Source organism: Dermacentor andersoni, chromosome 2 (genome assembly GCF_023375885.2).
Source record: "Dermacentor andersoni chromosome 2, qqDerAnde1_hic_scaffold, whole genome shotgun sequence".
Taxonomy (NCBI): domain Eukaryota; kingdom Metazoa; phylum Arthropoda; class Arachnida; order Ixodida; family Ixodidae; genus Dermacentor; species Dermacentor andersoni.
This window is the reverse complement of record NC_092815.1, coordinates 85,209,825-85,236,184: the sequence shown is the minus strand read 5'-3', so window position 1 is coordinate 85,236,184 and position 26,360 is coordinate 85,209,825. Positions and strand designations below refer to the sequence as shown.

The 26,360-nt window shown below is 43.9% G+C and overlaps 1 protein-coding gene across 11 annotated transcripts in view; it reads right to left on the bottom strand.

Annotated features, from left to right (window-relative positions):
- Positions 1-26,360, bottom strand: part of Alh (coiled coil domain containing protein Alhambra) — a 55,825-nt gene that overhangs the window by 13,346 nt on the left and 16,119 nt on the right. For 4 of the 11 annotated variants that reach the window (XM_055076865.2, XM_055076867.2, XM_055076866.2 and 1 more), the window contains exons 9-16: positions 19,973-20,106; positions 16,475-16,648; positions 12,366-12,404; positions 10,961-11,005; positions 8,924-9,006; positions 5,861-5,935; positions 3,386-3,500; positions 1,101-1,189 (exon numbers count right to left, since the gene is read on the bottom strand). In XM_055076865.2, coding sequence (XP_054932840.1) covers positions 1,101-1,189; positions 3,386-3,500; positions 5,861-5,935; positions 8,924-9,006; positions 10,961-11,005; positions 12,366-12,404; positions 16,475-16,648; positions 19,973-20,106 — 754 coding nt within the window. The remainder of the gene's footprint in view (positions 1-1,100; positions 1,190-3,385; positions 3,501-5,860; positions 5,936-8,923; positions 9,007-10,960; positions 11,006-12,365; positions 12,405-16,474; positions 16,649-19,972; positions 20,107-26,360) is intronic. The other 7 variants (XM_050188606.3, XM_050188609.3, XM_055076869.2 and 4 more) reach the window with 6 other exon arrangements.

Genomic DNA, 26,360 nt, shown 5'->3' with positions numbered 1-26,360 from the left:
TGGGTGCCAAGTTCAAGTCCTGGTTCAATCCTTCTAAAATATAAAATTCTGGTACTGAATTCTGGCATTCCAGTGATGGACACCAGCAGACATCAAAACAACTAGGGGAATGAGCTCATAATAGCTATTCCAGTAAAAGGAACCATGGAGTTCTTTCAGTTGAACCTCGTTTTTATTATATCCAATACCTGTTGCATGCTTAAATCAGTAAAAACAGTTCAAGGTTACTTCATCATATCTGTGTTCGTTATATTGACGTCCCACTGCACAGGCATAGGGATTTGGTAGAAAAAGTAGCGAGGTCGGCCTGGGGCACATTCATAAAGTACTGGTGGCAGCCGACTGAACAAACTAGAAAAAGATTTTGCTGTGCTGAAACACTTACTGTATGCAAATCATGTCAACGCAATGTTTAGAATTAGGTGCTTTGAAATGCTGTACAATCGTCTTGCATTCTTGAACCACAAAATTTCATTTTGTCAATCGCTCCTCTGGTCGGTCTCCGTGTCTGTGGCAACTACTATGCGTGACACATTCTGGCTGCTCCTGCGCACTAGCGTTTTGTTGCCTCAAACTACTGCAAGGAGCACAGAGTCTTCTGCAACAACATTTTGGTTATTAGCGGACAATGCAAAGCTGGGGCCACATTTTGGAACGGTCAATTCTGCTTGAGGCGTGTAGCACCATAACACATGTGCACCTCTCCGTTTCTTTTCCCGTGTTCTATTTTTGATTGGTACAGCTGCTCATATGCGCACCCTTCATATAGCTTTTATGCTGCCATTGTGTAATAAACAGCTGAGAGTAGAACCTGTCTATTGCTCGTTTATCTTTTGTTATGCATAGTTTCAGAATTTCTTAAAATGTCAAGTACGCACCAAATAGGTCCACAGCAACTCCTTTGGAGCTCTGTCCATCACAGTGTTAGCTGTATACGGCAAGATCTCTTGGAATGACAGTTGAGAGAGTCTACAGAACTATGTGCATGCTCGCACTGTTCGTGAGCAGCAGCCATCAGCGCCCAAGCAAAGTGCCCGAACAGGCTGATGCCAGTTAAGAAGGAAGAATCAAGCTGCGCAAACCATAGCGACTTCACTCACTGTCAAAGTGCTGGGCCTGCCTCATGAGAAAGCCAGAGCCCTGGTCCCACTGACGTTCAAGCAGCTGCTCCAGGGTCTGCGGAATCAAGCTGCCAACACAAAAACGCACACAATGTCAGTAAAACCATGGGCTGCTTTGCTTTATATGGACTTTCACAACATTTTCACACAAATCGGACAATTTAATATTTTTGTAAAGCAGCTCCGTCATGAGTAAATAAACACGTTAGTAACAGTCACCTGTGCCTCGACACAACCATCATACCTGCAAAACTAAGCAGATAATGCTATCATTGTCAACATTATAACACCAGAGTTCTTACTTTCTTGCTTTAACATCACACTTGAAAAAAAGCTTTATTTTGGCAGTGCATGCAGGCTGGATTCTGTTTTCCAGACAAGCTAGTCAATACAGCTTTTGTACCTGTGAGACAGAACAGATGGCACAGACAAAAAATTCAACTGCCAACTTCGAGCGCCAAGTACGTGCCAATTTGTATGTACCACTCTTCAATGAACCTGACCCCACCTTGAGCCGCTAGGGATGTGCCGCTCTTCAATGAATCTCTTGGGAGGCCAACTTTGGTAACTGAGCATGGGGCACTGCTTATGTGGCACACTTCAATGACAAAATAGATCCTTCGAAATTTCTACAGTGCTCGGCAGAATCGAACCCGTCCCTCGTGCGGACTTCACGGTGGCACATCGAGATGGCGCAACACACGGGCAGTGGAAAACGCAAGAGAGGACCCCGGCTGCACCTACGTCTTGGCATTGGCAATACGGTGTGTCACTATTTGCTTCAATACTAATTTAATTAAGATCAACATTCATCATGAGATGAGTTCTGCCGGAATTTCTAGACTACACGATCTTCTGGACTAGCCCATAGTTTTGGTTAGATGGCTGTATAGATAGCCGGAAAGAAAACTGGTCTGACAATGCCAAGAATGTTATTCATGGCACCACGTCCCTGATGCAAAATGAGCTATTTATAATGGGTAAATTGTAAACGATGTGGCATTATAAAAAAGGTCTTGCTGCATTTGCTACACTTCCTCATTCTACTCTGCAGTTACTGTATGAGCCCATGGAAGGCTTTGAGGTGGAAGAAGTATTGGCCTGCCAAACAGTATGCCTTGCTGTACGAGGGACTGTGGCAACCTCCAATTGCAGGCAGCAGTTCCTGGCCGAGCATGGCCTGTAAGACTGCCAGCATAGTGTGGGATTCTACTTAAAAGGGACTGACCACCGACTCTTAGAGACCTAGTTTTTTATGGTGCAACACAATGCTCACTCTTGGTAGTGTTTACACCTGTAGCGGTTACTTCTAAAAGTGTGTGGATATTTAGTAAGCAGAATTTTTCAACCTGGGCAGTCTCTAAAAGAAGTAAGAGTCCTTTCTCCAGCAACACTGAGAAGTGAGAGTGGTGTCAATAGCCCGGCTTGCAAATTATGAAAGCCACCCATCGTTCTGCTTTCACAGGAGTGAATGTAACTAGTTAATTACCTATATTTTGACCTTTTCAACCACTTTTCAAAATAAAAAGCTAGTACAATAAGTTTGCATTGTTGTGCAGACCTTTCTTATATTTGTACCACGCTGTTCCCCAAGTACATGCCTATGTTATGGCTGGCTGACCCCTGTCGTCGTTGTTCTGTCAATAGACGAGCCAAGCCAACTTATCGAAAATTAAGGCAAAGGCAGCGCAACTTTTCTACTCACTACAAACGAAGGCCTGTCTGCACACTGTAAGTTAGAAAAAAACTTATAACAGAAAAAAAGTGTATTGCATTTCAATACTAATAAAAAGACCAGGAACCACGTACGCTAGTAGAAGGTGATGTGATAGGCCTCTTATGCACCTTCATGTTCTTGCCACGTGGGCGCCAAAGGTCATTTTTCGTTACTTTTAGTGAAGAATTGAAAATATAAATCCAGGTTCAATGAGAAAAACGTGGCTCATTTTAGCCACTAGTACGATAGGCAATCTTTCCATCAGTGGAGTCATTTTGATTCATGTTCTAAGCAGTTGTCTGTCCCTTTAAGCAAACCAATTGTTGCCACTATTTGAATTACAGAAGGAACTGTGGGGCCCTTTCAGCAGCAATTTTCTCTTTAAGCAAGTAGCCTCCTGGCATAAAAAAAATGTCACCAGGTCTATAAAAGGGTAACCTAAACATCTGTACTAAATTAGTGTTTGCCTCTAGTGCCACTGTTTTGACCGACTACAGAATCGGCATTCTGACTGAGGCACAGGGTCGAGGGTGGTGTGCTCACTGACCTTGGTACAGCAGCCGATTCGGGCCAAGCAGGACTCCGAGACATGCTCATACGAGGTGGCCCGACTTGGCACGTCGAAGCCCAGCCTTCTGGGGGCAGCGTTGCAGATACCCGCCCTTTCGTGCAAAAAAAAGTTGTTTTTTTTTTAAAGGCGGAGAGAGAACATTGTTTGAAAATGGCATTGATATAACTTTTGCTCTGGGACATTACAAATATAATCTGTACTGATGGAGTACAATACCAATTCAAAGAAAGAAAAATTAAAACAGCAGCAATCTATTTGCTGCTGTGCACTTTATAGCAGTACAACAGGAAAGAAAAATTAAAATCAGGCAAAGAGAAATAATGCACGACAACTTTAACATGAAGCCAAACATCAACAAGGTTGCAACTATTTCACAGTGTTGAAATGATTACCATTCATTCATTCCCTTATCATTAGGTGTGTTCAAAGAGCAAAATTTACAAAATCGATTACATATTAATATATTAGAGAAAAAAGACCTTCAAATCTAATACACAATATTTTCTGATTTCTACACAAGGTGAGCCGAAATTGCTGCAACACATGCACATTTCATTTATATACATATGTTGTGATGACAATGGTTACAGTGAATGCAACAAGTCTGTTCAACCACTGTAATGTTATCAAAAATATTTAGCGGCAAAATTTTTAACAAATGACCCTGAAAGCGTTAATAGGCATATTCTGTGTATAATTATTTCAGTTTGATTGAGAAATATTTTTTGTGCGCAGCTGTAAATGCTAAAATTAGGAACAAGAGCAGGCATGTGACAGGCAAATGAGTTGTGAGAATGCACAGAAATGGCATGAAGTTTCAATGGGTATTGCGATTTGGCAATGAACTTGAAAGCATTAAGCCGTTAGTCATTTTTTGTACACATGTAGCACAAGTATAAGCTACCGTGACCAAAGGTGAACTGCTACAAATGTTGTGGACTGCTAAAGGATGTTCTTGAACATAGAATCTATATCTCTTCAATGTTTTAAGGTAAAGTTACAAAATATTTAAAACACCAGAAAAAATAAGCTGGAAGTCTTAAAGGCAGGCTTGTGCAAACAAATTTTTCTGGTTCAAGGCGGAGTCAAACTGAATATTAGTTAGTGTCGAATAATAAAACAGTTGAGATTTGCATAAAATCTGGACATAAGAGCCAGATGTTGTGAAATCTAAGAAAAGTTGGTTCTCTGCTTGCAAAAAAGGGGACAGGTTCATTTCTGGGGTCAATTTATTTTCATAGTGCTATTATTCCACTATTTGTCGTGCAAAAATGCAAGTTCAACATTTCTTACAACTCCCAGCAGCACAGAAAATTTGTTTGCAGGCTCTTGCGAACTATTGTGCTTCAGTATATCTAATACATTGTGCTGGTTGAGGCCACAGGAGTGTTTCACGTTTGCTCGTCATCACAATGCTGTGAAGTGCGACCTTGACTGCGTGACACCGGCAATTTAAGCTGCGTTGCGCAAATTCAGCTTGATGCTTTCCGTCTACATGCGAGCTTAACCCTTTCAACTCTACAAGTGCACAGACGAATTTGGTAGGCACGTTCACCTCTTTTGCGGTCCTCAGTCTAACTCGCGCGCATGATCCGGGGCCTGAACACCGATGATACACAAACTTCTTGTGACAGTTTGTTGTCTACCGTCATGCCTGCCTTGGCTGTCAGGACTAAACAGCCCTGTTTCACCCGGTGTCGGTCTTATCGGACACCAAAGTTGCGGTTTCATGCCACAGGATCAAGTTATATGCAAGAGTTTAGACTTGAAGTGTTGCTTCACGGCAGCGCGAATTCGGCCTCGAAGTGTGGTTTCACGGCAGTGCGGCCCGCGCTGCCGTGAAACCACCTTTAGGGCAATGCTCTCTGCCATCAGCGCCGCCCAAGAGATAGGGAAACAGAGCTGCTGGCTGAAGATACAAAGTGAACGATTCACACATCCATGAATGGAGACTGTTTTTACAAAGATTTGGACGTTGTAAGCAATTTTTTTCCGGGGTGTTGTAATTGCGGGTGCAGTTTATACACAGAAAAATACATACACCCGGCGACAAAAGTTTATGTACCACGGGATCTCTGAAAGCGTTCAATTCCCCAGTAGCCTGTGGAAGTAGCCAGTAAAACTGTGTACGACAATGTTATTAGCACATTCTAGTGGAGGCCCGAAATGCAAATACCAGACTGAGTTGTGAGGTTGCAGAGATATTAAGCTTTTTTTCTCAGTTTTCTCAGATTTCATGGTCCATAAGATTTTGTCGCCAGGTGTACATTCATTGGTTTCGAATTCTGAATTTCAAGCCGAAGTGAACATCGAATAGCATAATGTTCGGTCAAATATTCGAAAATTGCACAAGCCCACTTAGAAGTATGTTCCACTCTCAAACGACAGTGACACCTCACTTTGTGCTGCTGCTGTCCTTTAGGAGCATGGTCAAACCGAAAATGTTCTTACCATTTTTGTCATCGTGGTCCTCGGCTGGCTGCAGCATCTTGCCTTGAATGTTGCTAGACTCTAAGGTGGCATCATCTGTGTAGTTAAGTCATAAAAGATGGAACATGATATTAAAGAAGTTGTCACATAAGTCCACAGATGTTGAAACTAGAAAATCTTGCTTGGGTACCACAACTCTACACAAAGCACATATATTGCACGCTATGTCTTAAGAACATGGCGGCCGTGAGCCAAGTTGATGTCTTTCACGTCTGCGGTACTCTCGCATTTGTTGTCTAGGCGATTTCTTGGTTTTTTGATTGATACTCTGCCGCTCCGAAGAGCTATTAATCAACTCGGCAACAAACTGCGACAATTCCCCCGCCCACACAGGAATGAACAGCGCTGGTTAGGTTTAGCAACCTTCGGTCCCATTGGTCGTGATGAAGACATGCTGCCTAGCCGGCAAGTCGCAGTGAGAAACTTGCCGATGGTCTGCTCGTACCTGCGACCATCGCCGGCGAGTGCCAAAGACATACGACAGCAGTTGCGACTTTCGGGTGTGCCACAAGTACTTTCAGATTTCGTCTAGACATGCTTTTATGGTGAAAGGTCGCATGCAGTCACCAGCGCCAAGCGGCATACACAGCCACTATCGCAATACACTCAAAGGCATATATATACATATAGATGTATGCGTGACAAATTTATTTCAGTCACCCTTCACCAATTTTTTCTAGCCTTTTTTGCTTATCACTTGGCTCATCTATTTTATTCCTACCAGTAGAGATAAGCTAGGTAAACCAAGCGATGCAGTAGAGATAAGCTAGATAAGCCTAGTGATACGCAAAAAGGCTCAACAATCCGCCTTTTTCACGGCGCGCACGGGGCCGCGTGGCCATATATTGAAAAAAATAAATAAAAAATACCCTGAAAAAAAAAGCAAGGAGAGCTCACGAATGCTCACTGCAGTGAACACTTGTGCCATGTACCGCGTTGGTACTCCACTGGTCTATAGCTCTACGTCGGTGGGGTGCTGAAAACGTGCCCGGCTAAATGTTATGTTTGTTTGTACACAGTTTGGGAGCACTGCAATCATGGCGCGCAAGCAGGTATGGCACTTGGCGCTCCCCTTGTTCCCTTCCGTCCTTCCTTGTTTGCGCCAAAGCGATCATATTGATGGTCTACTCAGGGGTATGTCAAACGGCATTTTTGTGTATTTCGCGGGCATCTGCAATAAGCTGAAAAACACTAATGCTTAATAGATAGAAAGTTAGAAACTGTCTAATCGGACGTTTTGCAAAGCGCTCTACAACTTTCCAATTGGAATATTTTTGACTAACTTTGTTGCTTTAGAAGTTGGTTAATTATTCTTGACTAATTATCTAATTAAGCAAAATACAAGAAATAGCGTGACACACTACATACAAAAGTGAGCAACATGCATATGGTCGCATCGTCTTAGAATGCATCAGCATATTTCTAAACTCTGGCTAAAGTTAGCTGAAACACCCTGTATATATATAAAGATTAAGAAGTCTGATGCAGCAAGGAAATCAGAAGATGCAGTTGTTACACTTGAATAAAGTTACAGTTGAATAATGGCAAAGGCAAAGTTTAAAGGGGTTCTGAAACACTTTTTGAATATAGTACAAAAATGTTGCTGATCTGTTGCTGAGGCTGCTGTGAACATGTGAGCCAAATATTATTGCACAGCATCAGCAGAGAATTTATAATCTCTGTCACAAGCAACGAAAAATCACTTGCAGTCTCATTTGCAATGTAGTCATGCAGCGTCATCACAAGCATTTCGACCCACAACAGCTATTGGCTGATTTCGAGATCACGAGAGTATTTTCAGTATTAGAATTATTGCTCATTTGAGTTAAATAAATCAAAAACATATGTCTCCAATCTCAGAAGGACAGAAAAAAACATTCCATCTTTGCACTGCCAGTTTAAACAGAGCAGTTGCTCATTGCGCATCTGCTACATTTTGCTCCGTTTGCTGCGCATGGCCTCTGAGATAAAAAGCATAGCATAGATACTGCGCAACAGCCATGGGGTGTCACCACGAGCTGCCTCGCTTTAAACCTTTAGGTGAGGCGAACAGGGCATTGCTCCCTTGTGCACCCTTGCCATGTCCCCTGCATAGCTTCAAGTGTGCTAGTGGAAATGAAAGGAGGCAGAACGCCTCCGATCGGTCCGACGAGTGTGTCTAACTTCGCTTGTGCTAGAAGGATCCGAATTTTTGGGGGGGCAGGAGATACGTGAGGCGACGTATTAATACTGATGCGATTCTGTGATTAGTGAAAAGAGCGTTTCAGGGCCCCTTTTAGTCCTGACAGATGGCAAGAAGGAAAATTGATGCAAGGCACAGTAGTTACAACTTCATCCAGACTTTGATGAAAAAAAAAAAATGCAAGGCACCTCAATCTACATTTTCTGTCATTGCTACATTGTAAGCATACAAGCAGAGGTTACCTGAAGTGGTGCACAGATGATGTCCTGGACACAAACACACAGGAAGGTTTAGAAATAGCACATCCAAGTGTCTTTGGGTACCGAAAGCCCAACGCCCTGACTTCATTCTTTTGTACTCCTTTTTGCGTTCTTTTGTAAACCCGATGGCTTGCATGTCCCTAATTTTGGGTGTGCAATACTTGATAGTCCCTAGTGTGTGTTCAGAGAAGGAGATGTGTTGTCACACACACTAAAGCCATTGCTCATGAGAAAAGGCTAAAGTGGTTTGACAAATAACAAAAGGTGCAAGAAGTACATTTAAAATAGGGCGAAATACTTCAAACTTGATGCCAAGGAAAAAAAAGAAAGGAAAATGAGAGAGAAAGGAGGCCATCACAAAACCTTAAGGTCCGGGAATTTGCTGAAGGAGCACATAAACACACACACAAACACACACACACACCCACCCACCCACCTCCCCCACCCCCCACACACACACACAAAAGAGAGCAAGCTGACACCAAATGTGGAATTGTGACATGGCAATCACAAAAACACGAAGATGCCAGAAAGCATACAATCGGCACATGCAGCTGCCCCATGGATATGGCTGGAAGTTACCTGACTCAAGGCGGGCAGGCTGCGTAAGCACGGAGTCAGCAGATGCAGGACGGCTGCCTTCTTCACCACCCAGGCTCAGCTCCCTGTGGAACACAGACACTTCGTAGTACACAATCACTGCTTACGTGCATGTTTTTTTTTCGTTTACCAAAAGTATTCTCGTGGCTGTATCCAGTATTTCAAAGAGGAGGCTAGGAAGACACAATTCTCATTACGCTGAGTAATAATGGCACCAGTGGCACCAATAACATTCACTATCAGCTGCAGCTACACAAAATTTTGACACTGTATACTTTCTCTAAGATAACTGTTGGGCTGAGCCTTCCTATAAGGACCCTTCATGCAGCATGCTTCGGTTAAAGAAATATTACGAGCTGGACAGATTCCCAAGATCCCCTTGTGTGTAGCTTAAGTGTAGTCTAGCATTCTCCCGAGGACACAGTTACCAATGACAAGTCACTAAAAGGCAACGCTAAATAATTTTAGACTGATAAAACATTATTTCTCAACACTCCGTTGTTATTTACTTTGTGGAAAATGGTTATTACTTGAAAAAATGAAGGCCGGACTTCCTTTCTTAACATTTGCTTCTGAAATGTTAACTCCAGCACGCCAATGTGTTGTCATGGATTTCGAAGTATTTTTATTGTACCTGGGCCACACGAGCAGTGGCTAAGTTCTTGGCACTTGATAGGCTGAGTTGTTGCTTTTTTTATAATGCAATGCGGTCCCCCTTACTGAAACAGTTAATGGAGCTTGTGGAGCAACAGCCAACATCCATGGTATCATGAGAGCTGGTAGGGGAACTCTGGAGCGACATCACTAATCATCGTTCTATTTTGCATCTTTTTGGACTTACCGATCCTCCTCCCACATTAAATTGCCCCTCACCAGGACCCATCACAAATTTTAGTTATGCACTGGAAGTTCTAAAATGTCAACTACCGAAAGATCTATTTTACTGAAATAATTATTCAAATCGGTTTATTACTGGAGGAGACAGAATAAATTCAATGCCCTGTTAGCGTAGTGCCAGGAGGCAATAACGATTGCCAACAAATATACTCTCTCCCTCTGCCTCCAGTAGCATCTGCAAGAAGCATTCTTTTCCCGCCTTCTCCCATACTGGAGCTGAGGGAGTGGGTCAGGTTCACGCGATAATTCCCCCACCCGCCCTGCTCACACACACACTTCTTTTTCACCCTCCTTCTCCTTTTTTTGCTGAGTGGTGCAATTCTGGTGGCAGGTGTTGCATGTTCCACATTTGACAATTTTCCAAAGCAATGTGTCATGGTGAGTGACGTTGCCAGGACTGCTATTAATGTCAAAGTATTTCTGTGTGTTCTCTTGATTCTCTGGGTGGGAGTAGCGCTTTCTCAAAAGGCAGGACATGCAGTGTTTCATATGAAATTGCAGCTCATATTGCACTGTGCAGCACTGTAATACTATGCAGACACGATTGTCAGTGTGTGAAGTATGTATTGCACTTGTCCATTTAGAATGGCCAAACTTGGTGAAGGGCCCTTTAAGAATGGCCTTTTTTTGGTACTGGTGGCAAAAGCCACCATTGGACACACCAGTGCTGCCATTATAATTGAGTTGAAAGTTGGATCAAATGATATCACTTCATCGCTTTAAGAGCGCATGTAGCATGAAAAGGGCCATTTTCTCCTGCGATTTGGGAGGTTTACTTTATATTAAATGTTCACAAACATTGCCTCTTGTTATGAAATGGTATTGATTGCTGTGTTAGCAGCTAAAAAAGTTGTTCAGAGCCTTCTAAATGCTTTGTAATATGCTGATCGTGATATATATCCACCAAAGCAAGGATTTGCTTTTGTTCTGTCAAATGCAAAGACAAACACTGGTCTGCGCAAAAATAAACTGGTGGGAGCTTCGTAAAAAAATTTTTGAAGTATATTTGACATGCTTTTTCACCAGCAGCAGAAGTAATGGTCTTAACTAGTATATGGCAAAAACAGCAAATAAAGTTAAACAATATCTAGAGTACAAAATGAAAATGTGACCGTTCCCCACCTCACGTCCAAGTTGCATGCTTTTTTGTTTTCTTTTGGCCTTGGGCTAAGATAAAAGCAGAACATTACAGCAAGTCTTGTTATTTGTGCACTGGGGAGCATGTGAACGAGACCAAAGTAAATGGCATGATATACTCCTCACGCAAAAAAATTATTGAAAGGCGCTGATGCTCAAGGCCTTGCATTGTACGGGCAATAGAACTTTACAAAGCTGCAGCAGATGTTTAGCCAGCACTGATATTGCTGGTAAGTTAAGTAATGAAGATACTTGCACCCTAAAATAATGCTGATAATAGGGACATATTTTGTGGTGCAGAGATAGCTAACAATAATGATCTGACTAAAACAAACGGGGCAATGCAGATGGATGTATACGTAAAGAGAAACATAGCAACAAATCCTGAAACTAACTAAAGATAGAAAGTTTACGTGATATGATGCGATGCCAGGTGCATGGCTGGCTGTATTTTATTGTGTATCTCGCTTCACATATTCTACTGCTTGACACTTATGCATGCAACATGTATATGCTTCCAATCTTGCCCCTGAAATTTGCCACTGAAATTTGCCACCCATTCTGCTTCTGTAAAAGCTACAGTGCTTTTTATTTCTGTGCTACTATGTATGTCAAAATCTGACCCACATTGGTAGTGATGAACACCACATATTCTTGTACAGCATATAAAACGTTAAAATCAATGCAAAAAGAAAGAAGGGCTCTTACGTAAAACTTTTGTAACTGACCAAACGTTTCGGCTCGTGATCCAACTTTCCGCATCATTCAGGCACTGGCAGTAGATGGCGCCACAGTATGTCGCCACACCCAATTACAGAAGCCTAATTTAATAATACCACTTAATTTTTTCTCTTAGAGTTTTGCAATACAAAGGAAGTGTGCAGGAGTGTTTGGCTTTTCTGGGAAATCACATCATTATCACACTGACACATCATTCATGCTAACTTATAAGGCTGCCAGCAATGTTTCCAAGCTGACATTCACTCCATGCTAAGGCACCAAGGATATCAGCATCATATTACATTGATGCACTTTCTATGCGCAAACATGACACTGCCAGAGGGCATTTCAGTAGCAACACATATGGCAAACGTAAACAAGTATGTGCGCTATAGCTTCGCAATAATAATAAGAAATAAATTTTTCAAAAAGCCATGACCGCACCCAAAAATGGCCGCACGCATGATGGCAATGAATTACTGCAAGGCAATGCACCAACAGCCAAAATATAGGAGCGGTACATTCACAATGTAACAAGCCCAGTCCTTGCACATAACAAAATATCATCAAAACTTAACATGACTGCACTTGCTCATGTGCACATGATGCAATGTTGTGCAGTTTTGCGAGTGTCATGCAGGGCAAAAAAAATAAATAATGAAAAGCTCACCGGTAATATGTGTGGTCAATATCGCCACTTCCCATCACCCTAAGAAGCAAAACGAGACAAAAAAAAAAAAACATAATAGAACACAACAACCAAGGGATAAAAAGAAAGAAACAAATAAATAAAAATAAAGAATGGAAACCACAGAAAGCAATTATGTTTATAATACATGCATAAGAAATTCACGATGCGGATGCACTTCTGATGCTGCACATACACGTACATGACACATGCACTATATGACACTGCTCTAAAACTGCCCAAAAAGAAACGGAAACTTGTATCAATGCAGGGTGCAGAAGAAAGAAAGGCAACACATGCATGATAGAAGATGCAAGTGAATGAATGACATGTAGCATGAGGCCTCAATGCCTCCATAGTTTTGTGAACGCAGGACTACCAGCTGTGCCCTATTTATGAAGACTGCTGACAAAAAGGAGTAAACGTATTTCATGCCTATTGCCTAACCACTTAAAAAGCGCATTTGAGTTATAAGGTCTAATTTTTGCCTTTGGAACAGAAACAGGTATAAAACACAAGAGCTGCAGAAACATGACTTATCTTTGAAATGCCCTAGTAAGACTTCACTCAAGAGCTGCAAAAACATGGCCTATCTTTGAAATGCCCTAGTAAGACTTTACTCCCTCTTGACTCCTCTCAAAATTTGTGACTCCCCCATGCGGCAAAAGTGTTTTGTGCGTGATGGCAATGTGTTATTCTGAAGGAGTTGTTTTTCAATGTAGAAGGACACCCATAGAAATTATGTGTCTACTGCAGAAAGGCACAAAGTGCCCTCACATAGATGTCAATTAGTGCGTTCATTGGAGCAATAGTTGAAAAAAAAGCAGGCTAACGTGCCAAAAGGACAATGCACTAGATGACTGGACAATGTGAAAGCATCAGTGCAAGAAGAAATGGCAGATTCACTATGAAACAAACCACCAAGGACAACACAGTCACAGCAGCTGCCTGAACAGGTGTTTCAGAAACAATGTTTCTCCTGGAAGTTGAAATGAATTTTTGCAAACTCTTGGAGTGGCACCTTCATATCAGGACAATGCTCTCGTTTGTCAGTTAGCCGCTTCTTCTTTTACAAGCCACAATATTGAAGCGGTCTCTCACACATCTGGCTCTGAAGGATACTCTCTGCAATCGTGAATCGTCGAGATGAGCTGCTTATGCACCAAACAAATTACCAGTCTGCAAAATATACCTTCAAGGTGTGTTTCATAGCAGCTGTAAACTCGTGCTACCATTTCTGTGACAACTAAATGTGCCAATCAAAAGAAAGTGACTATGTGGAGAACCAAGAACTTTCCTAAGATGAGTACTCTATACTAAACTCTTTAAGGACAAGACACATAAATACCCCCCAAAATTATTGCTTTCCACCTAAATGTGCCAAACACATTGAGAATAAGGACATATAAGCAAAAAAAAAAAAAAAAACTAATATTCACAGAATGTTTTTAAGCAATAGGAGGGAACAGCAGGCGGAAAACTGGAAGGGGGCTCCACGCCAAGGCACCAGTGGCTTGCTTTGGAATTTGTACAGATGGGTCTCTTCATATGTGAATCATAGGCGCACATTTCATTTTTTTTATATCACTTGTGTGACACTACTGCATCCGGAGATCTTGCATCGGCCTGTCTAGTCTACCTCCGATTTAAAAAGAAAGCGAGTTGCGTACCAAACTTCTTCCGCATCCTGTGTTCCTGTTCTAAACCAAGAAATGACACTTGCTGCCTGTCAGTCAGTGTTGGCCCAATTGATTTATCAAGAAGCCTTATACTCAATACTGAAACTCAGAAAGGAAAAAAAAATTGTATGTTGCCTGTAGGCAACACCACCTTAGAGGGTTAAATTGGGAGACCTTAGAACTTGGAAACACACCGGAAAGTGACTCAACAAAATAAAAATTGAAGAGTTTCTTCCAGATAATGTTTTCCAACTGAAAATTAATGGTAAGTGCACAATGGACCACCAAGTTTGGCAGCAGGTATGACAGTGAAAAATGCAGACTACCAAAGCCAACACAAGTAGCAAGCAGTTTTTTTTTGCTCCACTGCAAGGGAAACTTAACACTGACATTCATGATGACTTCAGATTTTCAAAGCATATGTTTGTTTTTCCTGAAAGATAAAGCCAGTGGAATAAATTTGAAATATTCTGTCATTGGTGCCAAAACAGTGTTCTTTTTCTGGTCTACAAAGTCTTTCATGATAGCTACAGAAGAGATTCACCACTTCCAGCAAAAGCATTTGCTCCTGCATTTCTTAAAAATAAACACAGCGACAATTACCCGGACAAAAGAAACCAGCAGTCATTGTAGCAGTAACAAAGCTTCCAGCTTCATTTACTGCAAAAAGATTGCAAAGGCCTCAGTCCTGTGTAAACAACATGCAAAATGATTTCATTGCTTACAATGCACTGGAATAATTTCCGTGCATTTCCTATGAACAGAAAAAAAAACATCTGGTGCAACATTTCCAAAATATGAACAGTTATAAGACAGTGCTTGCGTATGTTGTATGTGTGCCTTTGCTTTTAAGAAGCAATGTACCAACTAGCCTGGGAATGAGTTCCTTCAAAGGGACCCTGAACCACCCCTCGGGCTTGGTGAAACAACACAGTCGGTGGATAGCATACGCTGCTGTGAACATCTCAGCCAAATTCTGCAGTCGTGCGCAGCTAGTGGAGCTCGCAAGCAGAGCGCAAAATCACCTTTATTCCAAGCGCTTTCTTTTCAACAGAAGTCTGCTTCTCCCTCTTTTCTGGGCGCTTTATTTCGTAATATAGCAGATTCCGATAAGCAGCTACTATTCGCGAATAGCTGACATCAATCAAGAAGTGTGTTTGGATCAGTGCACTTCTACCTACTGTTACTGAGTATAATTATTGACACGGTTTAAATAAACAGGCTGAAGTAAGCAAAATTCTGCTTTTGAAATTTGATAAGAATTACGTACTTCCGGAAGAAGCCAACTATAGTCGACTCACACTCGGCCACGGCCACTCTTGTAGGAACTAAACTTAGGTCACCCTGCTTATTGGTGTCGTGGCCGCCGGGTCTTGCTAATTTCGACTAGTTCTGAACGTTCAACTAGCCTCGAACCACGCAAACCGTAAGGTCAGACCACATGCACGCTTGCCAGCACTCGCTCACTCCCGGCCACTCCTGGTTAGACGCCTTGGCAGATTTCACTTCATATTGAGTGCGATAGAGCTACAAAATGTGCAAGTTGAATGTGGCTGCTATACGTCGGTCAAGCTGGTGCAGGACAAAGCCAGAGTGCACAACGAAGCACAGTGAGACTGGACCATATGAGTGGGAGCACGCACTCAAGCCCTGTTGTGCACAAGCAAACGCACTTGCATGTAGCTGCGATCTGCTTCGTAGTATAGGCACTGCTACCACTGCGGGGTGCCGCGACAAGTCCACTGGCCGTGAGCATTGCAGCTTGCTGAGCACAACTGTGTCTGGCTATGTTTGACGTGTCATAGGTGCCAAAATCGGAAGTAGTGGCGTCTACATGAACACTCAAAATCAAATTTGAACTGCGCACCAGGGTGACATTCAGTAGGCAGAGCGTTGCAAGCATGCCGCACTCCACTGTAGCCTTCGCAGTGCAAGGCATTGAGGAAGGAACAGGAGCACAGCGAACAGGATCATATGCGTCCTTTGATTGCGAATAACTCCACTTCTTCTGAATGCATTGAAGCACTTTTTGTGGCAAAGTATTTCTGAAATAGTCAATCTAACTTCAAATGCATTTCTCGAATTGGATAAAAGGTGATTCAGGGCCCCTTTAACCTGTAAGGCTGTATTCATTTGACGCAAATGGCACATGGCTAAGGAAAGATGAAGCAAAGTTTGTGACAAAGCTGGGTGATCCCTCTAATAATTAACGGCTGGCTTCTTTTGCACATTTTGCTAACAAGCTGCTCAGCTTCTTTCAGCTCTGTTCTACAAGAGGTAAGGGCAACAGGACAATATTCAACAAACCAGGGAAATGGGAGGCACAATTCTTAAGGATGGAAGTTGAGCTACAGGTGGGGAAGGTTGGATGGGGTGAGGGCGGCCGGTTTGCATTAGTGGTTGAGGACTCACGGAGGCAGGCCGTTGGTGGCTGCGCTGGCAGCCGCCGTTTGGGCAGACGGGGACAGCATGGGAGGCACCTTCTTGCGAAGCCTCGGGCCGCCTGATGCGCTGGCACAGCGCTTGCCGCCACCCAGGCTGCCATTTTTGGCGGTCTCACGTTCCCCACTGCTTGATGGTGATGCCCTGCCATGCCACACCAGAGCCCTCTTTCGCATAGGTCCCCCTACCAACAGCTCACTCACTTGCACCTTGAGAAGTGGCAATCAAAAGCCTCACCCAGCTTCATACCCCCATCAAGTCGGTGGACAAGTAGGTCCCATGTCATTTGCACACATTTACCTTTAGTGATAACGTCAAGATTGGAACAAGTTGTGTGTAAGCACCTTTGGAAATGAAAACAGCAAACTCACACGAAACGCAAGGACAGGGTGCACACAGCACAGATTCCAAAGGTTTATTTTGAAAGAGAGCACATTTATATGTGATAGTGTACAATAAATTTTTATATGTTTTACAGTCTTCTTCAAAACAAGTCCTTGTTGGAAGTTGGTATTGTGTGCCTCCTGTCTGTTCTTTATCTGAGGTTTTTTTTTTTAGTCCTTAAGATATTTTAGCAATATCTCTTACGCAAGATAAGTTTACCAGCAAATGCATTCGGCAAGCTTGCATCACTTGAAATGAGACACGCAGACATGACAGCAGTGACGAGTGGTATGCAAGAAATGTGTGGATCCCCATACCAAAATCTCACTCACTGTCAGCCGAGCAGTGACTGCAGTATGTTAATTTGTTTCACTCTATTCTAGCGTGCAGCCCAGGCAGTGCCAATAAAAGGTATATGAAAGAATACATCAAGAATTCAATGTTAACATGCCCGAACAATTAGCATCAGAAGTGCATTCGCATTATATCTACAATAATTTTCATCGTGTCTAGGCCAAGTCCAACTGCTTTGCTGTACTGCCTAGATGGACGTTGGATGCATTAGCTTGTCACAACTCGCGAAGGCCTGTTGTGTCAATGAAGGTAAACAGTAAATTCCTCTACATGTCCATTGAGTTCTATTCAAAAAAGGGTGTGCTTTTGGAGCAATAATTTTGTAAATCAGCTTCAGAACAGTGTTACCTACATACCAATTACCCACTCCCTTACCAGTTGCCACTGCCATCAGCTGCCAACAAAAGCTCAATCCACAAAGCACATCACCAAGCTAATAGAGTGGATCCATCTGAGACAAAGTGCACCTGCTTAAAGTGACGCTACATCTACCCATTTGACTGGGGTATTAGATGTGACGTTAGCAAACTAAATAAGAGTTAAAGCTCTCAGACAATGCTATGACAGTAAAAAAAAAAAAGGAGTGCAGGGACCCTAGAGCAGAATAAATAAAAGAACAGCAAAGATGAGAAGAGAGAATGCAGAGGTAAAAAAAAAAATAGGTAAGTAACAACTCAGGAACCCCAAAGCATGCATTTTTCTAAAAGAAGAAGTACTGCAGCAAAGCTAACTGTTCTTCGTTGTGCCATTGAGAATGTAACCGTGAACGTTTTGAAATCACTGTACTGCCTGCCAACCTGCCTAACACCAGTAGGCACTCTACATGCAATGTAACCAATTGTGATGTAGTGAGACTACTGCCAACTTATGCTTAGTTCTTCTACGACCCCAGAATTCAGAAATGCTATTAATCATCACAATACACTGTGTGCTCTACGGTCAGTTGCTGTAAACCCCCCAAAAATTCTCCAGCCTGAGTTGTTTGCTTATTTGCACGAAAACTCCCCGAAGGGGATCACACCTTCTACTTGTACAACTGTCGTTGGACAACAGCTATTGCATGGTCTGTCCGAAAGCTTTCATAAGAACAAACTCTGCAGGCTGCATTTGCATAACACTGCGGTGGCTCGATCTAAAATTTAAAAATTATATTCTGGCATTTGACGTGCCAAAACCACAATCAAGTTATGAGGCAAGTCGTTGTGGGGGGCTCTGAATTCATTTAAAATAACCACTAGGGTTTCCTTAATGTGGACCTAAATCTAGGTACACAAGTCCTTTTTTTTTTCCAGGTAAAAGCATCTTGGCTAAAAAAAATTCACGCACAAACTCCTCTGGTAGTTGTCTAGCTATGCATAAGCACTGTGCCATTTGCTCATCTCCACGCAGCTCGGTGTCATTATGAATGTTTGAAACTTGATCCGACCAGTATAAACGACGGCACGCAGTGACACAAACTGCTGCGGACGGCGGCGCAAGGTGAATTGATGATGCAAGCAAACTACTGCAGGTGGCGGGGCGCCAGGTGCGCTGATGATGTTCCCATTATTATAAGCCATCAGTGCTCTTTAACGCCTTTAACGACATTCATGTCGAACAATTATCAACCGTGATCAACTATACCCCAGCAGCGGCTACGCATGGCACAGCTATATGGGCCTTATCATGAAAGCGATCTGCGATGAGGACAGAGTGCGCCGAGTGCTCATAGCTTTGTGTGCTCTGTGTTCTCAGCACTTAGTTCACGCTGAAGCGACAGGCAGCACAGAGGTCAATTCACTCGCTGCTGTGGGCCCTACCCTGAAAGCGATCGTCTTACATGACGGATGGACAAATCAAGGGACGGACAGATGGACAGGTTACCTTGTTGGGTAGGCATAGAAATGTTTAGGCATTTAAAACAACAGGTCGCTGACCAATGTAAAAAAAAGTTTTACTTTTTGGCATTTATCAGTGACCTGCTTGATTAATGACTGCAAAACGTAGGCTGGAAGAATCACAGCAGAAGGTTTCATACTAATTGCTACTGAGCCACCACCGCAATAGGCAAAGAAGCAAGCAGCCTCGGCAGGAAAACTTTCTGCAAGTACAACGACAGTTGCACAACAATTAGTGCTACCACAGTAGCAGAGATTATTCCTTCTAGCAGAACTGAAGAAAGGCTGCCGACATCAGGGGCTGCCAATTCAACAGTTGTGTCACTACACCCCCATTGAATGTGCCTTGTGCTGTTAATGCAGATGTTGCAAAGAAACCACTAACATGCAATGCTTAGCTTCACTTTGCAGACAGATAGTCAGGTCATAAAGAGGTATCTGGTGTAGTACACGTGCGTGTACGTAACACCCTCATGCACAAAAGAGAAGGAAATCTTGCTGCCTACAGCCCAATATTTTCAAGATGGCAGTGGCTACATATTGGTGCTAAAATGGTCTATAGACCTCCTCCACATTCACAATTGAGAGCAGCGGAATCGCACTCTTACACAACATGGCGGAAAGGACCAAGTGCCTCGCCTAATGCTATTGTCTGCCATTTATTTGGCTGAAATCTCTTGAGTTCATTTGCAACAGTTATCCAAACAAGACAAAGGGGTTGCAGGAAGACGCAGGCTCGACCACTTTTAATCAATTGCGCAATTATGTCGCTAGAAGAGCTTCACGGTGTCGTGGTGTGAAGGAGTTCTGTAGCAGGCAACATGATCGTGGGCAGTGAAACACGCAAGCATACCTGCTGCTGCCACCCTGGGATGGGGAGGGCCGTTTGGCCTTTGGCCTCTTCTCACTATGGCGGCTGCTGCCCACTAGGTTTTCATAGATGCTGCTGAAGCTGGGTGTTGGATTGTTGCTGGCCAGCGACGATGGCTGAAATAAAAAAATCAACTCTCATTTTTACTCAATGTCAAAGGTCCGCAGCTACGTACAGTGCGCATCACCCTTGTGTACAGCACAGGAACAGCGGCCACCGGGGTACTCCAGAGCCAGCCAGCAATGTCTAATGGCAGCTATTGGGCCCGAGATTAGATGTGTTTGGGCATATTTGGCCACACATACAGACAAGCTTTGCAAGCGTTCGCCCATAAGAGCGACCACTTACGAGCCCTCACCTGGCCACTGCTACTTGTTTACGTGGCAGTTCCGCATTCGCGCGAGCGCGGCGGCGACTGTATTTCTGGCGCAAGCCTTCAACAGTCATGCTGCTGCCGATCCAGTGGCTCTTGTCATGCTTTACAGCAGCTGGAAATTCACCGCTTGACACACGCTCAGTCATTTGCTCTCTAGAGTGCGTCTGTCTAGAAATCATAATGAATAATAAAAAGCTAGACATCCTAGGCTGAGTATATTCTTATCTGACAACTAGGACACAGTACCACAGACAAGCAGTGTGAAAGCATACTCAGCAATGGCTCCCTGATAAACTGCTAAAGAACACCGAGCTATAGTACTTATGGGCTGTACAATGTCACAAAGACAAACTTGTGACTTAACAAAGCTACCTATGAGGAAGGTAAATAAGATTCTACAAGCGTACTACAGTGCAGTCCACTTATAACGATATCAAGAAGAACGAAAAATGCTATTGTTACAACCGATCATTGCTATATCTGGACTGCCGATGAAAAAAAAGAAAAGAAAGCTACCAAACATACCTTCGTAGCTCCGGAACCCGATTTGACATTTACGATTAAGAATTGGCGTTGTCGAAAGAAGGCTGTGAGAAAACGAAACATTTAATTATACCGTTAAACAGCGCATGAAGCGTTAGGCGTGCTGAAATAGTAAGAAATCTGTATTTGCTTTTGCGGAAGTTTCAGGTTCACAACCGTGGAGTGCATTGTGTCCAGCGGCTGTGCAAACACTGGCCACTATAATCTAGCGTACATGAAATCAGTGAGCGACTTTATCGACGACAGTGCACTTTGCGTGAACACTGGTGTCGGTGTCAAAGGTGGGCCACTGTCAATCTCGTCGCCTTCGTCGCACAATGCCGACGTCTGTCGCGACAACGATTGTCCCATCGGAGATTCTTCGCAGAACAAGGCAGCGCTATCTGCACTCAGAAGCTCCTCCATAGAAACACTGCAGGCAGTAGTGACGTGCTCCCAGAGTTCGGCAATGTCAGCGCCTGCCAACGTGTTGGTTTCACACATGGGGGTTTCGCCCTAGCGCACAAAGCTGGTTCTAGCCTTCATTGTCGTGGCACTCTCAGTTTTCAGAATCGTCAATATCAACTGCACAAGCTCGTACTTTGAGTCTTGCAAAATTTGAAGCTTCATCTCAAGCGACACAGCTTTGCGCTTTGTTGGGGCACCCACCACTGCTTCCGCGGCGCATTTCTGCACTTGCTGAGGAAGAGAGGCAGATTGTAGAAAGGTAGCACAGGCGTGATTCACTTCTTGCCCCCTTTTTCTTTCTTTTTTCCCCCTCTCTGGATGCTCGCTGGCAACGCGGATGTGAAGCAGCTGGCTCCATCTTGTAGCAAGCTGCGCCAACTTGTGATGCTGTCTGTGGCTTTCACAATCGGCGCGCTGGCAGGATGCACTGTGCGGTAATGGCAGCAGATACGAACTCGCGTAGGCAAACTGTTCGCCCCGTCTCAGTTATGGGAAACTTAGCAAAGGAAACTTCACGATTATTCTGCATGAAAAATGCCACCTAAAACGCAAAATTTCGATCGTTATATCTGTTATGCAGTGAATAACATATCGTTATATATAGGTTTTTTTCTCATAGTCCTAATGCATAAGTTGATACTCTGAAGTCGACTCATCGTTATAAACCATATACAGTAAAACCTCATTAAACCGTACCTGCTTAAACAGTAGTTTCATCTTAAAAGTAGTAAAGTAAAATCCCCAACACAGCGGCCATTGAACATAATGTGTTTTGTATCCGCATAAACCGTACCAGCTTATTGCGTATGCATCGGTTAAAACGTAGCGTTTCCCCTTTTCGTCGCGCAAACATGGCGGTGTGTCGTCTCCATCGAGCAGCCCGGCAGAACAACAAGCCTCAGAGATCGGAACGGCCTCCAAGCTCCCTGCGCGTTTGCATGTGAAGCCACATCAACATCATTTCGGCGTCGTGCCAGAGAGGTGCCAGAGAGCGTTGTGGCGTCGTGCAAGCGAGGACTCGCGTCATGCCGAAGCTCGGATAAAAAAAAAGACACCGAGTGCTCAGCATAGAAGAAAAATTAGACTGTCTTTGCTATCGAACGTGACACGGAGAAGTCGGCGCTGGCACGTGACAGGGATCTGCTGTTGACTACGGTGTGTGGCATTTCGAATGTGAAGAAGTTGCTCGGCAGCGCTGCTGCGACTGCGAATAGATGTCGGCTACGAGGTTCAACTTTTCGCCATCGTTGCCTCTGTTGTTGCCGAAGTGTCGACTAGCGACAGTGATGATGACGGCACGGAAAGCGACAGCACGGATGGATTTAGGCCCGACAGTGGCAGAAGCTGTGCGTTACGTCAGCCTCATGAATGCAATCGTCGCGACGAGAACAGCACCCGGCAATGAAAAAGGCGCCCCCCGGGACTTCTGTAGCACTACTGCTTGCGTGCACAGAGAATACGTAATTCCAACGAGGAATCTGCCATGCCAGTGTTTGCCGAGAAGAGGGGGCTGGCTGAAAAGCTGGCACGCAGCTTCAGTAAGTTTGAGGCCGCTGTCGTCGTGCTAGGCCGCTCGGCATCAAACGAAAATAACACTTTTGTCGCGCGAAGTCAATAAATACTGCATGTTTTTTCCCCCTTTCATCGCACTCTCTCTGAGTTCCGTTTTCAACAGGTAAGTGGGCGATCTCATGCTAATTCGGTTAAACAGTACGACCATCTAGCACATACTTTTTCCAAGCTCCGGCCAACTACGGTTTAACAAGGTTTCACTGTATTGTTATATGTGCTATCGTTATAAGTTGACTGCGCTGTACAAAGAAGGTCCCCAAGAGTGACAACTTCTGAAGGGGACGAGTCGATTGTTGCTGCTACTGTTACAGATCCTTTTCTCAGTGCCCGGCAAATCAGGAATGAGCTCCGGTTAAGAAATATGAGCATCGCAACAATCCGCCGGTGCCTCCATGCTGCTGGACTTCACAGCAGAATTGTGGCACAAAAAGTGCTTCTGGAAGTGAACCACAAGAAAAGACACCTCGTTGTGTCTGCTGTTGAAAGTTGGAGCGAGCAAAATTGGCAAGCGGTTACATTCACGGATGAGGCGTCCTTCACAACAAGATGGGAACAACAGCGAAAGGTCTAGTATCCATTCAAACACTGGTAAATTCTTGGCACTTTACATTGGGCACAGATACTCGGCACTTTACATCCATTGTTAAGGAGCATGCCAATAAGTCGGCACATATATATTTTTTTTGTGCAGTAGGTAAACTTTAATTTTAATTGTCCCGCTGACAACAATTAGGACTTTTAAAATGCAGCATTTCATAATGAGCTGATGTTCAATTTGGAACCTAAGTCTAGAAATTACATTTATTGTTGCATACCAACTTGTTACCTGGTTCCTTGCAGCTATGATGAGCCTTATGTGTGGAACGTTTGCTCAAGTTGGAGTACTACTGCGCGTGTGTGGGGCATAATAAGCTTTAAAGACCTGGGCCCATTGCACAGAATTGCTGAGAGAACAACATCCGAAGCCTACGCAGGCATCATAGAAACCGTTTTTCTTCCGTATGTTCTAGATAGGCCTTTTCCAGACGGCCTACTTTGGCTGCAGGAAGATCTACACAGCCAGAGAAATAGCGCAACTGCTTCATGACCTTGGAGTGACAAGGATCAAGTGGCCTGCAAGAAGCCCTGATCTCAATATTATTGAGAATATATGGGTATGCTGAAAGCGAATTTGTCGAAGAAACCAGGCTTAGCATCAGCGAGTGGGAAAAGAAGAGTGGAAGCACCTGTGGCGCCAACCCAACATTGTTGACACCCTCTACAGTTCACTGCCGCGACAAATCCAAGCAATGAAAGCTGCCCAAGGAGGTCCCATCTGCTACTGAGCTACCAACAGCCCTCGCAGATAGGAATGGCAGGTCAAGCACAAGGCTATAACTCCACTATCTTGCAGGCTTCGGTGCATGTTACATGATTACACGGCTCCAACAAGTGCTCTCGGGGTCAAGTCATCTTTGTTCAAATGGACGAGGAGAATCAACTGCCTTTCCAACACCCATCTGAAATGCTTCCTTCGAGAGTTCTCTTCTGTCTAGTTTCGCAATTCGTAAATGTAATGCATTAATTAGTTAAGACTGTCAAGAGAAGTGCTTTCTGATGGTGTTCTCACGATTTTCTGATGCAGTATTCTTTATTTACCGACCAAGATTTTAGGTGTCAAAGGTTAAACTGGTCTACAGTTGAATAAATTGCCTATGAATGTAATCTCGCCAGTACTTTCAAATAAACAATGTCCTTTTTCTTTTTCTCCTTCTGGCCATTGCGTTTACAGTAAAACCTCGTTAAATCGTACCCGCTTAAGCAGTAGTTTCATTTTAAATGTAGTTGAGCCAACTACCTGACTCAGCGGCCATTGAACATAATGCGTTTTGTATCCACATAAACCGTACCAGCTTATTGCGTGCGTATCGGTTAACACGTGGTGTTTACATTTTTCGTCACGAAGTCACGGTGGTACAGCGGCCTGGCAGAACAACGAGCTTCAGAGATCAGAACGGCCTCCAAGCCATGTCGAAGCGCCAATGCAGACAGCGTTTGGAAGGGTGAAGCCACATCAACATCAACATCATATCAGCGCCGCACCAGAATCGGAGAGCATTGTGGCCCATGTTGTGGCGTCGTGCAAGCTAGGACAAAAACCGGGTGTCCTCAGCATAGAAGAAAAATTGGACATTGTTCGTGGTGTTGAACGTGGCACAAAGGAGTTGGTGGTGGCACGCGAGAGGGATCTACCATTGACTACGGTGTGTGGCATTTGGAATGTGAAGGAGAAGTAGCTCGGCAATGCTGCTGCGACCGCAAAAATACGTCGGCTACAAGGTTCCACTTATCGAGGTTCGACATTTCGCCATCGTTGCTTCTGTTATTGCCAAAGTGTCGCCTAACGACAGTAACGAGGACGACATGGAAAGCGAAAGTACGGTCGATTCAGGCCCAACAGTGGCAGATGCTGTGCATTACTTCAGCCTCATACGGGTGTTTGCCGAGAAGAGGGGGCTGGAGAAAAACCTGGCTCGTAGCTTCAGTGAGTTTGAGGCCGCCGTCTTTGCTGCTAGCCCGCCGTGGCATCAAACAAAAATAACAGACTTTTATCGTGCGAAGTGAACAAATACTCTACGTTCTTGGCTGTTTCATCACACTCTCTCGTAGTTCCGTTTTTGACAGGTAAGTGGGCAATTGCACACTACTTCGGTTAAGCAATACTGCCGTTTAGTACGCACTTTTTCCGAGTTCCGGCCAACTACAGTTTAACGAGGCTTCACTGTATTTTCACATTCTATTTGCTCCCATGAGCTGGATACTGAGCCATCTGGAAAAAGCGTCATGCTTTAATCGTGCATACTGACTTCATCCTCATTGACTACTGTAGGTAATAAAATGACTGTCTTGCAGGTGTACAAGTTTGCGGTCAAAAGAAAAAAGAAGGAGGCTTCCATCTGTTTTTGACAGTAGCTGAGTGTCAGAAAGAAGGCACTTGTCTTGAAACTAAGCCCTGCCTCGTCTCAGCTCACACGGCTTAGCTCCGTGCGAAAGCGAAACTACCGCATAAGCAAGTAGCAGTGGCAAGACTAGGACGCAGCGTAAGCATTTGCTACCGTGGGCAGTGAAAGAGCAAGGCTTGTCTATATGTGTAGCCAAACACTCCCAGATGCATATAATCTCGGACCCAGCAGCTACCATTACATGTCACTGGCTGGATATGGAGCGCCTCGGCGGCCGCCATTCTTGCACTCGACGCAAAGGTGATGCGCACTATGCACTAAGCAATGAAACGGTACACTGTGGAAACAAGTGTTGCTCTCTCGTGTCCCTATATCTGTCACATGTGTATTCTGCAGCATAGTAGGTAACTTGGCATTTCTGCATTTCCTTATGCTCATAATGAATACATTGCAGAGGAAGAGGGGAGTATACCGCTGCCCTTCCGTCAAT